Source organism: Chionomys nivalis, chromosome 6 (assembly GCF_950005125.1).
Source record: "Chionomys nivalis chromosome 6, mChiNiv1.1, whole genome shotgun sequence".
In the NCBI taxonomy this organism is placed as follows: Eukaryota; Metazoa; Chordata; class Mammalia; order Rodentia; family Cricetidae; genus Chionomys; species Chionomys nivalis.
This window is the reverse complement of record NC_080091.1, coordinates 99,964,865-99,982,541: the sequence shown is the minus strand read 5'-3', so window position 1 is coordinate 99,982,541 and position 17,677 is coordinate 99,964,865. Positions and strand designations below refer to the sequence as shown.

Genomic DNA, 17,677 nt, shown 5'->3' with positions numbered 1-17,677 from the left:
ACCACTGAGCCATCTCTCCAGCCCCTAGGCTTAGTTTTTATTTATTGGTTTATTGGCTGGTTGGTTTTTCAAGGCAGGGTTTCTCTGTGAATCAGTTCTGACTGTCCTGGAACTCATATTTTAGACCAGGCTGGCCTTTAACTCACAGAGGTCCACTTGCCTCTATTCTGGGGATTAAAGGCGTGCACCACCACTGCCTGGCCTTAAGTTTTATGCAGATCTTGAAAGGTATGTGCCAGACTTGAATATACATAGGAAGATAGCTTAAAAAAGGTCCAGTATTAAATCTTGAATTTATAAGGTTTACATGGGGAAAAAAACTGGGTGTGATACATTTATATGTCTCCTAAGAAGTAACTCTTGGTTCCACAAGAAGGAAAAATGGTCTTTGATTTATGCTGTCAAAATAGCCTTGATTTATTTGTCAGCTGAGGTGGTTCGGGATTTGAACCTCTTAAAATGTCAGGCTCCGCTTTATGGTACTGGGCTTCATGAAAACGGTTACGTAAGTACATCCCCAGCATGAGGTGATGTCTGTTGGCTGATGATTGATGCTAAGATGACCCCATCAGATCTTCAGGTTAATTCCAGTCAGTGGCAACTTCATGTGAAGCTAAGAGTTGCTCCTAACTTTCTAAACTCCATATGAAGTTAAAATGTGTAAGTATAATACAACAAACCAGTCTTTTAATAAAAGGAGTCATTTTAATTTACCTGTGTGGCATTTTTAATTTGAGTTAATGTGCAGACTTTTTACCATGCTAAAACATTAGTAAATTCATATATAAATGTCCTCGTTTACATAGCAGCTTCAATGCAAACAACGTGTCCAGCAATGGGATTTGCCAACAGATCTACAGCGCACTCACTCTGTGGAATGAGGCTTTTCACAGCATTAATTTCAGTCAAAATATTAACAGTGAATGTACTTATGAAAGGGCAGGGATGAGTTTTGAACATAGCTTGGCCCTACACCTGCCGTTACTGTCAACACATTTCAGGTGATAACTCGCTTCATAGGCTCGGGGACAGAAGCCATTCTTTTAATGGCTTAAATGTTCTTAAAATTACATGTAGATTCTCAATGATGACAATGCTATCCAAAAGAACTAAGAGTCATTTATGTAGGAAATTTTCTTCCACAATAATGTTTTTAGGTTATTTAATATCAAAGAATGTTCCATTTCCATTTGATTTGCTGTGACTTTGAGAGCAATACAAGAATAGAGCTGCTTTTCCAGTTCTTCCCGGATTTCACTTGGAGCACCATACAGTAAATAGTCTTTGAGTAGCTGACAGGCTTTTGCCAAGTTTGGCTGTATTACTTCTGAAGTGCATCTCATTGTGCTCTGGTCACAGCTAGTTCTGCAGTCTGCACCGTAGACACAGTCCAGGTCAGACTCGCAATGGCGGTCCTTAATAAGTTCCTTCAGGTTGGTCTCGGGCACGATTTTTCTCATGTCCACCATCTTCAGGTCGTACTTCTCATTGTACCCTAGGTTTTTGGCACTGGTGTCGCACATGAGGAAGTTCCCATAGGGGCCGTGGAAAACGTCCTCCACAAATTCTAGAAGTCCTATGGCTATCTTGGCCTTTCTAGGCCAAGACGGTGTGAACAACTGATCCATGCTCCTTCTGAACCCAGATGGAATAAAAAGTTCAATGACCCATGGAAGACTTATTCCATAGAGAGAGGTATATTCAACACTTTCCATCACATAGAGGTCACCACAGAACCCCATTAGTTTGGGGGTGTGTTCTTTATCTTTAAGTATGACCATCAGAAGAAACTCATTCAGCTGGAGAAGGGCCCATGCTGACTTTGCTTCTCCTAAGGAGACCTGGCCATCTCTGTCTCCGTCAGCCACTGTCAGGATGAGGTTGACCAATTCAGAGAGGTTTCCTTGGTCACCTAATTTTGCCTGTCAAGATAAAGATTTGTTGAGTTACAAAGAAGGAATAAAAATTAGGAGGATCCTTAATTTAAGCTTGTGTATCTTAGCAAATAAGTCTGAATATAAAAAAATGCTGAAATGTTCTTAGTGCCAGTCTAGGGTACCATGTGTGAGGGTCCTGAATTTAATCTCTAGTCCAAAACAAAACCAATGCTAGCAGTTACCCTGCCACAGAAAGAATGCCCTACACCTCCCAAACACCGAACATGGTTATCATGTGTATATTGTGTGTGTGTCTGGGCACATGCAGCGTATGTATGGGCCTGGCGTGGGGTGGAAGTTGGAGAGCTTGTGGAAATCGGTTCCCTCTTTGTACCGTGTTGGCTCTGGAGATTGAACTCAATAGGCTTGGCGGTAAGTGACCTCTGAGCCATTTCCTTAGAATAAGAAAGTAAATTACTTCTAGTTACTATTTTTTTGAAAATAAAACCTAAAAAAAAAATTAAGAAAAACCTAAACAGGCTTTCTTTTGAGATGGTCAAATGTAGGCCTGAACGGCTTCTCTTGTCTTTGCCTTCCAAACCCTGGGATTGTAAGCATTCACCAACATGGATTTAAATAATTTCAAATCCAATGTAATGGTGCACATCTATAATACTAGAAATAATACAGAAAGCTGAGGATTACAATTCAAAGACTGGTCAATTTAGTCTGTTTCAAAGTAAATTTTTAAAAAGCTAAAAAGGAGTTGGGTGAAGCTGGAGCACACCTTTAATCCTGGCCTTTAGGAGGCAGAGGCAGGCAGACTCAGTGAGCTCGGGGCCAGCCTGGTCTACTACACAGAGAAACTCTCAAAAAACAAAAGATAAAAGGGAAGGTCTAGGGATATAGTTTAGTGATCCTTGTCTCACTATAATAGGAATCCAGCTATTGAGACTACATTAATTTTATTTCACTTTTTTTTTTGTATCAGACTTATTTATGCTCATGGCATCACATTGTAGGCCAGGCTGGCCTGGAACTAACTATGTAGCCCAACTAAACTGGCCTCAAACTTGAGGCAACTTTCCCGCCTCTCCTCAGTCTCCCAAGTAGCTGAATTCCAGGTATAAGATGCTGTGCCTGGCTCTTGTTATCAACTGAATGTCAAAATGTGCAGCAATCAAGTGCCCCTCGATTCTATTTATAGCTATTATAAATAATATAAAGGTCAACATCCATTTTTTTCCTTTTATTGGGATCATTTTTTCAGGACGGAGGCTCAAAAGGAAAGAATGCCAACAATACGATGAGTTAAGACAGGGTCCTGTGGGTTCCTCCATGTGAACCCAGCTTCACACTGCAGGTGCAGGACTAGACACACTCACCTTAAAGAGACTGTAGACCATTTCTTTGAATTTCTGCACAGTAGTTCCCCTGGTTGGTTTATCAAATAGCACTACTTCTTTTCTTGGCTCCAATTCAGTTCCAAAATCAAGATGAAGAGCTTGTTCCATTTGACATTTCACAAGACCTGGTAGATTATCCCAAATTCCTAAATACATCTTTGTGAAAAAGAATGGCAAATTGCATTACGTATCATACGAGAGGAGACGGTACAAAGCAGACAGCTGCATATTTTCAGGGTCTCCTCCTCTACACAACATAAGCAAGCACTGAGCCACTGAACTATATCAGTGACTTTATTTTTATCTTTTGAGATAGTGTCACTGTGTAGTACAGGCTGGTCTCAAATCCTCTGGCCTTAATCTCCTGAATGCTACGCACGCACCAGCACACCCGCTCCCGACTTCACTTCTAGGCGCATACCAGCACACCAGCTCCCGACTTCTACGCACGCACCAGCACACCAGCTCCCGACTTCATTTCTGAATGCGAATCTGAAGTATTCCCAAAGCTTTTTCCTTAAAAAACTTTTAAAAGATATACACAATACAGCTTGGCAGTGGTGGCACACGCCTTTAATCCCAGCACTCAGGAGGCAGAGGCAGGTGGATCTCTGTGAGTTCAGGGCCAGCCTGGTCTACAAGAGCTAGTTCCAGGACAGCTAGGAGAAGAAACCCTGTCTCGGAAAAAAAAAAAAAAAACCCAAAACTGCAGATAAGATTTAGAATCTCTCAAAGCCACTCAGGCTGTTAGTATGTATCAAATTAATATTATATAGTATTTACTACATTTTATGCAAGGCTAAGTTTCCTGCAAACGTTGTGTTAAATGCAAAAATAATTATTAAGATGGAGTAAAGTTACTTGCAAAAGAAACTAGAAGCAGATGTGAAGAACAGGAGTGTGTGCCGAGGGTATCACAGGCAGCACAAGAGTCTTCAGCGACTCCCAGGGCTGAGTCTGCTGGAGCTCTTAGGAGCCTGGATGCCACATTCAGGAGCTGTAGGCCTTAACTCTGATCATGTCCAGTCTCATCTTTCTGTCCCATATCTCCATTTGGGATGGGAATTTTTTGTTGTTGTTTTATTTTCCTTTCTAAGACGGGATTTTCGTTATAGATTTTCGTTCATGGGCTCTGTGAACCAAGCTGGCCTTAAACTCTGCCTTTGCCTCCCTCGTGCTGGGATTAAAGCTATGTGCCACAATGTCTGAATTTAGCTTGTTTTCTGAGACAGGGCTTCTCTGTTCTGTAGCTCTGGCTGCCCTGGAACCTGCTACACAGACTAGGCTGACCTTGGACTCACAGAATTAAAGGTGTGTTCCAACACCCACCCCCAACCGGAACCTGAACTTTGTTTTAACAGAAGGCTCCTGAATTTTCCTTCCCTAAAGCAGCTGAGGCCTTGGGACTCTGGCTGTGGACTTCACTGTAAGGTAGACAGGAGCCTGGGAACAGCGGCCCTGGGGAGCTCAGGCCTACCCCGGATTACCCCATCTTCTAAGGCCTTACTCTGAGCTCCCACAGAGAGCTGGCCACCACCATCCGCAGCACTCCAGGGGGCACAATCTGACAGATCGTGGTTTTTTGTGCCAATAAATAATGGCATATCAAAATATACCCAATCATATTCGGAACCCCAGACAGATGGACTTTCAGTTACACCAGGTGGAAGTCCTTCATAGGGGATTATAAAAAAAGCCAAACCTCAAGACTGAAGTCTGGCAGGCAGGCTGACTCATTACCCAGTCATTTGTCCTGAACCTCATCCAGGAAAACTGCGATAATCTTGTTTTTTCTTGATATTGTTTTAATGATAAGTTCTTCTGCATCGTATTTATCAGCTTTTTGTGGTTTACTTGTGATTTAGTTCATTCTCCTATGCCTACAGTTTAATTCCTCTTGAAGTATGAGCTCAAATGTTATCTTAAAAAACTTTCCCTGAATACCAGCTTGATTTATGGTGCTGACCCATTCATTTATTTTTGAGACAAGAACTCATGAATCCGAAGCTGGCCTCAAGCTGGCTATGTAGACAAAGGTAACTTTAAACTTCTGGTCCTCCTGGCTCTACCCCTTGAGTTGAGAGTACAGGGATCTGCCGCGCCATGGACAGAACCAAGGGCCTTGCGCAGGGTAGGCAAACACTCTTCCATCTGAGCCACACCCCAGCACTGTGAGTACCAGCTCCCAAGCACATCTGTCTCCACCTCCTTTGCTATTTCACCTTGTGTTTTTCCCAGATAGAAAGTACATTTATAATGATTTTATTATTTATTTGCTCATCTATGAGCTGTGTGTCTCCCACCCTTCTGGGTAAGGCCGGCTGCTTAAGGACAGCTGTCCATCACATAGCACTCCTCTAAGACGCTGGGGAAGGGATTCACAAGTCTCTGTTTGTTCCACTGTGTCAGGGTCTTTCCAGGTAGTTCAGGCTGACACTAAATGTGCAGTGATCCTCCATCTCAGCCCCCGCGTGCTTGGATTGTAGACACGTGCCACCATGCCTTCCTAAACAAATACCTACTGAATAAAAGTATCAAACCACAAAAACTGGACAGGAGCTAGCTATGTAGTCCTGTTTGACCTGGAATTTGCTATGTATACCAAGCTGGGTTTGAACTTGAAATCCTTCCTGATACGTGCACACCATGCTTAGCTTCAAGACTTTTTGTTTTGTTTTTCTGACAGGGTTTCTTGGTGTAGTCTTGGCTGTCCTGGAACTAGCTCTTGTAGACCAGGCTGACCTCGAAATCACAGAGACCCTCCTGCCTCTGCCTCCTGAGTGCTGGGATTAAAGGCTTGCGCCACTAACACCTGGTGCTTCAGAATTTTTTAATGATGCTTTTAGTTTAAGGGGAATTTTGAGTTCACTAGCCAGGTACAGTGGCACACGACCGTAGAGACAGCCCTTAGGAGCTAGAGACAGATGGATTAAGAAAAGCTACAGCCACTGAGAGAGTTGGAGGCCAGTCTGAGCTACATGAGACTCAGGAAAAACAATAATTAATGATGATGGTGGTTAGACCTACTGACATTCTGGAGTATTAATTTATGTCCATACCTGGTTGTTGGGCTTGGTGGACAAGCATTTTCCAAAGTACAATGTTTCTGTGACACAGAGGCTGTTGCACGCAGGTCCATCAATAACTCCGGTCTTGTATTTGTCACACTGAAAACCAGGAGATAAAGAAGTAAATGTTCATAAGTAGAACTATCTGAAGGATCCGAGTAACTGAGAGATGCAGTCTTTAAGAGGAAGTTCTCAAGCAGGAAGGTAGTGTTGCACACCTTTAATCCCTGCATTCAGGAGGCAGAGACAGGTAGGTAGATTTAGACAGACCTGCCCGGATTTGAATTTAAGCGTTGTTACCTACCAGCTCTGTGAGAAGCTAGCTACTGGAGCGTACACAGAATTCTGGAAGCATTTTTTTCCCACTCAACATGGTCTGAAGTAGTATGGTTTCTATTTCATCCAAGAAGAGAAGAACTATATTTTCAAAAACTTCATCACAGCAACCTGGGCTACAAGGTTGACTTCTAGGCCAACCTGGATGAGAATGAGACCCTACTTTCAAAAGGGGGAGCAGGAAGAAGAAAAGGAGAGAAGGGGGAAAAAGGAGAGGAAGAGGGATGAGGAAGAAATGTATTTCAATGCATAATTTGGGTTGAGGTAGAATTAAAAATGAAAATGCAGAATATTCAGAGTGGAAAAACAAAACTTGTAGGATACAACTAGCATATCTTTTAGAGGGGGATTTACAGCTTTAAATGCAAGGCTGAAAAAACACGAAACTACACTAAGTCATTAAAGAGGCTCAGACTTGAGGCTTACACTAAGTTAGGTCTAAAGAGCTCACAAAGCCCTAGTACTAACAGGAGCAGAGCAAACTCCTATGATGCAGGAAAACCCAGCAATATCCAGAGCTCCGTCTTTAGAAACTTAAAACAGAAGCCTCAGCAAACCTGACCATAAACACAGGAGAGGAGACAACAACCAACATTAACAGGGAAGCGCTGGGTAGTGGTGGGAAAAATACAATGACTTTATGGCAATATATTGGAAATGAACAAGTTTTTAGAAAAATATAAATAACAAAAATAATGCCAGAAGATGCAGCAAAGTTGAACAAAATTAATAAACCATTTGAAAAGTTTTGTCCTAGACAGGTTTCACACTAACCCAGGCTGAGCCGGAACTCAGTAAGTACCGAGGCTTGAACATGTGGCAATCCTCCCGCACTGGCCTCCCAAGTCTAGGACTACGGCCATGAGCAACCTGGCTACTCGTGAATATTTTAAATAATGAAATCAGAACTGGCGGGGAAAGGGAATTGCTGGAGGAGGAAGAAATGAGGAAGAAATGAGGGGAAAGAATTAGCACACAGTGTACGATACCTACGTATGAAGAAGCCATTACTTTGTATGCTACCTAGCCACATAGACACACATGTTTGAATTCTTAGTCCCCAGCTGGAAGATCTGTTTGGGGAGGATTTGGGGGAAGTGCGTCATCTCAAAAGCCCATGCCATTTCCAGTTCCTGGAGGACAGGCTGCAATGTTCAGCTACTGCTCCAGCCCTATGCCTGCTTTCCTGATGCCATTCTTTTTTTTTTTTTTTTTTTTTTTTTTTCCCGAGACAGGGTTTCTCTGTGGTTTTGGAGCCTGTCCTGGAACTAGCTCTTGTAGACCAGGCTGGTCTCGAACTCACAGAGATCCGCCTGCCTCTGCCTCCCGAGTGCTGGGATTAAAGGCGTGCGCCACCACACCCGGCTCTCCTGATGCCATAACCTATCCTCTGAAACCATAAGCCCCAATAACTCTTCTATAAATTGCCTTGGTCATGTGATAAGTGTTCCTTGTCACAGCAATAAAAAGGTGACTTGGGAGAAAGAGGCAGGAGGATCTCTGTGAGTTTGAGGCCAGCCTGGTCTACAAACAGAGTTCCAGGACAGCCAGGGCTGTTACACAAAGAAACCCTGTCTTGAAAAACAAAACAACAACAAAAAAGACAAAGAAACTTCCCTAAGAAGTTAATGAAAAAAGCAAGACACATACACAGTTCTGAACCAATATAGTATTTGTCCAACATATATGAGGGTTCATTTCCAACACTGCATACCCAACAACAACTGAATCAGTAACCAAAATCTTTTGCTCCAAAGAAAAAGGGTCTAGAACTAGAGGTCCTCTGAACACCGCCACGGAGCTCTGTTTGTAGACACGGAACCTGGGCCCAGTCAGCCTCCAGGGCGGTGCTTGTAACCAGCAGGTAAAGCGCCAGACTGACAAGCTGGGCTGGACTAGCAGAGCAGGTTTAAGGTTGACTCAGCAGAGGCCACTAGAGTCCCCACAGAAGGTCTCTGGTCTGTCTGTCTCCCTCTCTCCCTCCCTCCCTCCCTCCCTCCCTCCCTCCCTCCCTCCCTCCCTCCCTCCTTCTCTCCACACAAGCCAGCTAAGATGGAGCCACAACTCCCATGTTGTCTTTTCAGGACTTTGTGCAATGCCTGACACATCATCAAAAAGAGGTAGAAGTACCTGCCAACCGGGAGCTGAGGGAACATGCCGGGTTCTCACCTAGGTGTATCACACTCTATCATAAAGAACCTCTGGGGCAGCACTGACAGCTGCCTTCTTCAGCTGTCCCGACCTTCAATTCTCCAATCCCAAGATCGCTCTGTTTAAAAGAACAGCCCCTTCTGAACACTTCCCTTTCAAAATGAGTAACTGCTGCCTGCTCCTGGGCTTGTATCCTTCCCCAGGCCTAACACCATCTGCAGTCTGGCTATCGTGTGTACTGGAACGTAAGGTGACTTAAAGGCACAGGCCACCACAGGCATCTCTGAAGTGGCCCTGCCCTTGCACACTGTACAGCACTGAAAGCTCACAAACAATGTAAAGAACACAGTGGTTCTGACTGGGAGTCAAAGGTATGGGTATGCATCTGCAGTACCACCTGTTCCCTGAGGTCAATAGGATTGTATTCCCTTTTTTAAAAATTACTATGAAAAATGTATTACTTTCCCATAATATCTAAGTTCCTTTTTGTTTTCTTCTTACAAAGTCTCTTATTGGTAAACCACTAAGCAGCAACCAGTCCGGAATACAGCTGTAAGGATCAGATCGGCTGTGAGCAGAGGCCTCAACCCAGTCCTGCATCACAGAGGCAGTCACAGAACAGGCTCTTCAGCTTGTGGTTTTCCTATCACAGATCAAAGGCGACCATCCCACACACATGTGTGGAAAAGGCAGCTGGCTTCATAAAACTACAACCATTCCAAGTAATGTCTACAAAAGTGTTTATCTGTGCATCAAAATAACCGATAATTATTAAGTAATTTTTAAAAAATTAAAATAAAAAATTAAAAGACTTACTACTACTCTAATAAACGGCACCTTTTGCCTTTGCTTGCACATACCTCACAGTATCAGAAGAGGGCACTATTTACCTTTCTTTTTACAAAACCCAATTGCCCTGACAGAATCCTGCCCCAAACTACAGATTGGACCACAAGGGGGCAGTAACAACAAGCAATGTATATAGTACTTAGCTTTTAAATATTTTCAAAAATCCATGATCTAAAAATGTATTTCAAATGCCACTTTCAGATTGCTGCTTTTCCTTAACAAGACTAAAAACCAGGCACACACAGAGACACATACATCCAGAGACAGACACCAAGACACACACACGTATATAGACAGATACAGGCGTACATATAGATACAGGTCCACAAATACAGACACATAGATACCCACACACATACACACAAAGAGATACAGATACAAGACACACAGATATATACACACTGCAGAGAGACAGACAGTCACATAGACACATAGACACACGTGTACAAATATAGACACGCACGTGCACACACAGAGCAGAGGCACGCTTGTCACAAAGCCTGAAAACAACATTTTCTCTGTCCCCCTCTCACGTTTGCCAGTCTTCACCATTTCAGCGCTCTGTTTTAAGCTTTTTCATCTCTTCCTCTACTGACTTCCTCTCACACTTTTTTTTTTTTTTGGGTTTTTCGAGACAGGGTTTCTCTGTGGTTTTGGAGCCTGTCCTGGAACTAGCTCTTGTAGACCAGGCTGGTCTCGAACTCACAGAGATCCGCCTGCCTCTGCCTCCCGAGTGCTGGGATTAAAGGCGTGCGCCACCACCGCCCGGCTCCTCTCACACTTTAAAGATGCCCAAGCCAGGCCAAGCTAAATAAAATTCTGTTATGCATCACTGTCTAATCAAGAACATGGCTCCAATGGCTTCAGTCTATCTTATGATTATTGCTTTAAGTAACAGATCATTATCCTTGGGAACTGAATCTCAAGAGAGACAGATTAGATTTGGAGTCCCTGGGACCACTCAGTGCCTCTGTTTAAAAGGTGTGTTCCTCTAATACTCACACAGGGCCACTGGCCAGGGGCGCACCCCAACAACTACAGACAGGGTCTTGAACCCCCATCAGAGGAGCCAGTCAGAGGATGGAACCTTGTGGCCCTGAGAAACACACAGAAGTACTTCTCCCGCTCCAGTTAATGAAACAGGGCATGACTAGGAAATCCTGCCTACAGAGCCCAATTATACAAGACTTCTGTATGGCTGAGCACCAAACAGGATTGACTGAAATAATCCAACAGTTAGGGGATTATAATTATGGATTAGTGGAGAGGGAGCATAACAGGAAAGGAGACTCCTTCCGACCAGGGAGAGCGGCTGCTCTCATTTTCTCACCTTACAAACTCTGCGGCTGACTTTGGTTTTCCTAGGGACCCTACTTAACTCCAGCTGCTTTTTCCAGTTTTCAGAGCCTGTTATCAAGTGCATAGTGGCTCAGCTAGAATCTCAGCACTTCAGAGGCTGAGGCAGCAGGGCCAAAGCCAGCCTGGGTTACATAGCGATTTCTAAGCCAGTCTGGGCTACAGAGAGATCCTGTCCCTCCTCAACCCACTTCACCCCCCTCCCCCCATAAAAAGGAGGAAAAATCTTCTTTTACAGGTAACCAAGTCCTAGCCAAGTCCAAGGTACGGTGGCTTCTACATGACTCTCATCACTCCGTGGCTTGTGCACTCAGCAGTGTTCTCAGGGAGGAAATGCTGGCTAAGTCTGACTCCCAGTCTGGGAAAGAAACACTCCCTTGCTGTGTGGCCCAGATCCTTCTGTTCTATAAGGCTCCGGGAGGTTTTGTTTTAAGACAGGTGTCACTATGCAGCCCTGGTTGGACTGGAACTCACTACATAGACCAGTCTGGCCTTGAGCTCAGAGATCCACTGCCTCTGCCGCCCAAGAGGTACTACCTCCTCTATAAGCTTTTCTCTACCCTTCTACTTACAACGGTCTCTCTGTCGGCAAAGTCTTCTTTCTTTAGATTTGTAACATGGAGGGGCCAGGCCTGCTTGTTTGTTGATGTTTTTGTCCTTCCCGGTACCCCACAACTGTTTAGCCCCAAAGAAAATCACACATAGGTCTCCATAAATTATAAGCTGATTAGCCCATTAGCTCTAGCCCCTCACTGGCTAACTCTCACATCTTGATTAACCCATTTTTCCGATCTATGTTAGCCATGTGGCTCAACACCTTTTTTCAGTGGGACAGATCACATCCTGCTGCTTCAGTGATCTGGGCAGGAGTGGGAGGAATCAAATTCCTCCTTCCCAGAATTCTCCTGTTCTCATTACATCATTTCTACTTCCTGTCTGATTTTCCCGCCTATATTTCCTGCCTGGCCAATCAGCATTTATTTAAAACATGATTGACAGAATACAGGCAATTCTCCCACACCATAGATTTTTATAGTACAACTATTTGTAGCACAGACTAAGTCATCTTAACCTGATGGGATGGTCTTTTGTTGTTGAAGTTTGGTACTTGAGACAGGATCTCATGCAGCCTAGGCTGGACTCAAACTTACTAAGGAGCAAGCAGATAGACTTCCTATCCTTCTGCCGCCATTCTCCAAGTGCTTGCTAATATATTTCATTTATTATTTGGGAGGGGGCAGATACATGAGCACAACTGTGCATTCAATTCCCCCCTCCCATCTTTACGTGGGTCCCAGGGACTGAACTCAGGACCCTAGGCCCGCATGGACAGTACTCTCTCTGCTGAGTTAGCGCTATTCCTCAGGCTAGCTCAAATTTGAAATCACCTTGCCCCAGTATTCAGTCCTGGGATTACAGGTGGGTGCCACCATACTGGCTACGCTGTTTTTGTTTTTGTTTTTCCTGTGTCAGCTTGGCTGGGCTACAGTCCAGATGCTGCTGTGAGGGTTTGTTGATGGAGTTAAAGTCCATGGTCACTTGACTTTGGGATCTGATCCAGTTCAACAAAGGTTCTGTGAGGGGGAAGCTCTGCCTGTGGACAGCATCTTCAGCCCACACCCACACTCCAGCCTGCCCTTCCTCACTGGCCACCCTGTGGGTTGTGTTTGTTTCTGAAACAGTCTCATCCTTCCCAGGCTGGGCTCAAGCTCCCTACTGTCCTGATCATCCTGCTTCTGCCTCCCAGGGGACGGCATCACAGGTGGGTGCTACACGTTCGTGAGGGGCTGGGAACTGACACACACTGGGCCAGTGCTCAACTAACTGAGCCACATCTACAGCCCCTTCCCTACAGATTTGGGGCTTGACTAATCTGACGATCTTTTATAGTTGGTTTTGCTTCTCTGGCAGGACTCTGACAAGACATTTTATCATATATTTCCATGTTTGTTATATCATCTATCTTCTCATTCATACTCAAGGGCAGGCAGAAGAGAAAATAGTAAGTAATAATGGTAATATGGTCAAACGGAGTGGTATATGTTTTTAACCCCACTGCTTGGGACAGAGGAAGAGGACCTCTTTGAGTTTAACTATTCCACACAGTCAAACCCTATGCCAAAATAACTAATAATAATGATAATAATAGTGTATGTGAGACATGGCGTTAATATACGAATTCATTTTATCCTCACAGTCACCTGATACAGCCATTTTATGAAAGCTCAGTAACTTCCCTCTTACACAGTTCAAAAGGGTGACTGGACCTGAGCCCTAAGTCTCTTTTACTCCAAAACTCACACTACAATAGATACAACCCCTCACACAGAAGTGGGGAGTGGAAAAGACAGGCAGCCACACAGAACACACACCAGGCGAACATGATGCTGTGGATAACCTCATCCCTATCCTAGACACCGCGGAAGGCGGTGCTCCAGCTTGGGTAGCATCAGCAACCTTTTAGGAAAATCTCATAATGCTATAGTTATAGAGATAACAAGTCTGAAGCCGCCTCAGACTAAACAAAAGCAAGAACCTCCTCTAGGAGATATATCACTCAGGGGTAGTGGGTGAGCTGGGTTAAAGAGGGGCACGGGGCAGAAATGTTCTTCTCACCTGTATGCACTGAAGGGGGCGGGGTCACAGCCCAGGGCCTTGTCTCTGGCCTGGGGATCTCCCTAGCAGACAGACACGATACAGTAATCGAGAAGTTCCTGATCCTCAGTGAACCGTATCATCAATGCAAGGTACTTTAATATAAGTATATGGTGAAAGTAATAGATTTCAGGGCTGAGCAACAGACGTGGTTGAAAAGGCGGTCTCCCTGTGAGTCCCACCTCGTGTGACCTTTGTGACCTACATGAAGGTGGAGAGAACCCACTCCACCTCACCATCACGTACACACGATAATCCTAAACATTTTACGTGTATGTGTTAGTGGCTGCAAGCATACGTATGAACTGTGTGGGTGCCTGGTGCACACGGAGGCCAGAAGAGAGCATGGGATCCCTGGAACTGGTGTTGTTCAGTGCTGGGAACTGAACCTGGATCCGACTCATAAGCCCATGTGTAGCCTTCCTCGTCAGACATCTGTCTCACTGGCGTTTCTCCTTATGAGCCTTCTGTCCAACATTGCAGACAACTGCTCCTTCCCATCAGGTTGCCTTCTTCATCAGGAGGCTCTTCCCAGCACGGTAGGGTAGCCTTCCGTACTGTAGCCATTCCCTATGACACATTGTTACCTTGTCTCATTGTGTATGTGAGCTCAATCCTAGTTCATTCTGTGTTTTTGTCTTTTTACTATGTTTCTTACTGTGTAGACTTTTAAGATCTTACAACTGCATCCCTAGCACCCAGAATAACTATCAGAGAGCAAATATTCAATAAATACTTGTTGCCCTTCTCAAGGTGGGATTATGTATAAAATCTACATATAATCAATATATAATTCATAAAGCCATCTACCTATGTCATCTCTCTCTTTCTCCGTCTCTCATTTCTATAGCTCTGGCCTCAAGCTCACACACACTTGCCTCTGCCTCCTGAAGTGTTGGGGTTTAGGTGTGTGCCACCTGCAGGAAGGACACTTCTAAAAGACTGCTAGAGGAGGAGGCTGGAGAATGGCTCCGCAGTTAAGAGCACATATTGATCTTTCAGACTGTCTGAGTTTGGCTCCCACATTCACACCAGACAGCTAACAACTAATTAAAACTCCAGCTCTGGGAGACCTGATGCCCTCCGGCCTCTGCAGGCACTACACTCATGTGCACACATTCACAGGTGTATGCACACACACAAAAACACACATCCACAAACACACACACATACACACACATCCACAAACACACATCCACAGGTGTATGCACACACACAAAAACACACATCCACAAACACACACACATATACACACACATACACAAACACACACCCACAAACACACATACACACACACTAAATGAATGCTATATGACAGTGATTACATATGCACATATCCACACGTGTATGCAAACAAACAAACACAACACACACACACTAAATGAATGCTATATGACAGTGATTACTTTAAATATTTTAAAACAGAAAAAATAGAGGGAATCCTAAAAGCAATACCGCCAACACCCAGAGGGAAAAAGGTTATGCTTCTGTTAGTAAGCAGTGGCATTTGTGGGTCTTTAAGATCAGATGTGTCTCGTTCTGATCTTCCTCCACAAAGATAAGGCTGAGGATTTGGGATGAAATCTGTTCAAAGCTTACACAATGCTGCCGTCTTTTCCTGAGCATGTTTTTGTTAAGCATGGCTTTGAGATGATGCAACTTTTAATTTTACACCTAGAATTTAAAAACAGCAACCACATACGTTCTGGTTCAGCTCAGTCTACTTAAGTAAAAGAACAGCAGATGTAGTAACATACAAGAGAGATAATCCACTCGGACTCCATATCTCTAAACAAGAATGACTGGACTGAATAAGGTGCACACATTGCTGAAAATTTTGAAAAACTCCTTGGCAAATATTACACAACTAAAACACTGGAGGACAAATCTAAAATGCATTATAAATCTAAAATTGCATTTTAAGGCAGTGAGGGGCTGGTTCAGATTTTTTCTACATGTATATTGTTAGAATTGTAATATCTGTATGAATGGTTTTCCTTTTCTTTACTTTCAACTTTTAAAACATTTAAAATATGTCTCTCAAATAATACAGTTAGATTCTCCACCCCACCCCCGAGATAGGGCTTCTCTGTGAAATAGTCCTGGCTGTACTGGAACCCACTGTGTAGACCAGAATGGTCTTGAACTCACAGAGATCCGCCTGCCTCGGCCTCCTAAGTGCTGGTTTTAAAGGCACACACCACCACCGCCCGGTTAAATTTGTTTTCTGTTTCTGTTCTGGGGCAGGGTCTCACTCTGTACCTTAGGCTGCCCTTGAATTTGTTACGCAGTCTGCACTGATCCTTCCAAGTGCTGCAATCAGAGGCCAGTGCTCTTACACTGAACTTTAGGTTTTGATTTTTAGAAGACAGCCGACAAACTTTGTATGAAAATATCTGGTCTATTTACATTTAATGTAATTACCAAAGCAAATTTAAATATACTGCAGTTGACCCCACAGTGAGCCACACAAACCCTTCAGGACTCGAGCAGTTAACTGGACAGCCGCAACAGAAGTAGTGAGCTCTTCTTCGTTCTAGAATCTGCTTTCCGTTAGAGAGGGTCTTTGAAGAGGCCACGCTTCTTTGTGAGGGTGGAGCTCTATGCCCATGAACTGGCCAGTGACAGGGTTCAAGGGCTGGATGGACATTTGCAAGGTCATCCCAGCTCCTGAGTTCCCTCTGTGTGTGTGCACATGTACAAGTGCACACATGTGAACCCAGAAGACCACTTCAAGTTCTATTCCCCTGGCACCAAATGCAAAATAACAGCATTACAATAAAGCTGTGAGAAAATCATGTACTTTAGGCTTCAAAGAATTTATAAAACAACTATCCAATTATGCTGGAATCACATTCTGTCTCTAGGGCTTACAATCAACGGGAAGTCAGGGTAAACAATAGTGAGGCGCTTCAGTGGTATTTCACAGGGGCAGGGTACATGCCAACAGACGCCTTGTGTTTAATAAGGTGTGACCTCGGGCTCCATCTCTGAGGGCAGTCGCTCTAACATTACCAGATGGCGTGAATGGGCTCTCCTGGAATGGGGTTGGCAGGGTGCATTTCCTTCTAACCAAGTGTGAACATGCACTACCACATTAAAAATACTGAGATAAGTATTCAGTAATGGTAGTTGTTTATTTCTGTTAATAACTTTGTTTCCAAATATGTTGAACAAAGAATACTTGTCTCAGAGATTATACGCATTTGTGTGTGTTGCTGTGTGAATGCGTGTGTGTATGTGTGTGTGGCTATGCCTGCATGTGGGGACCATCAGTGATACCTTCTCCTATCATCTCCTTCCTTTACTGATCCCATGGACTGGCTAAACTGGCTGGCCATCGAGCATCTGAGCCCTCCTGTCTGCTTCCGACCGAGGCTATAGGCATGTGTCCCTGTGTTCGGCTTTTTACGTTGGTGTCGCGGATCCAAACTCAAGAATTTTACCCAGTGAGCCATCTCCCAGCCTGACAACACTTATTTCACTATGATTACTTCCTTTCATTTCTGCTCAAACATTGGCTCTGTAAGAGCAATGCACTGTTCCTGTTGTATACATGTATAGATGTTGTATACATGTATAGATGATGTATCTGAGACGACTGGCCTGGGTAAAGTGACTTCCAATAATCACAAAGCCGCCAATGACTTATAACTACAAGAATCCTAAGAATTAGTCCTCCTCCTCCTTCTTTGTCTTCTCCTCCTCTTCTTCTTTTGAGATAGTTTCTCATCCTCATCATGTATCCGTCTTATACTGAACTTATGATCCTCCTGCCTCAGTCTCCTTCAAGCTTAGCAGTCACAAGACATCACTACTAAAAATATAATTGTATGAAGGGGCCAGCAAGATGGCTCAGTGGGTAAATGTGCTTGGCAAAAAGCTCTGATGATCTGAGTTCAATCCCAGATGCAGCAGCTCACACATGTTACCTCAGCACTCCTAAGGTAAGTGAGGAGAAGACAAGGAGAATCAGCTC

The 17,677-nt window shown here is 44.1% G+C and overlaps 1 protein-coding gene across 1 annotated transcript in view; it reads right to left on the bottom strand.

The window, feature by feature from the left end:
* Positions 1-463: 463 nt before the first annotated feature.
* The window catches only part of Dipk1a (divergent protein kinase domain 1A), a 73,935-nt gene continuing 56,721 nt past the window's right edge, over positions 464-17,677 (bottom strand). The window contains exons 3-5 of the mRNA XM_057771411.1: positions 6,343-6,450; positions 3,263-3,439; positions 464-1,922 (exon numbers count right to left, since the gene is read on the bottom strand). Of these exons, the coding sequence (XP_057627394.1) occupies positions 1,110-1,922; positions 3,263-3,439; positions 6,343-6,450 (1,098 nt within the window). The 3' untranslated portion in view covers positions 464-1,109. The remainder of the gene's footprint in view (positions 1,923-3,262; positions 3,440-6,342; positions 6,451-17,677) is intronic.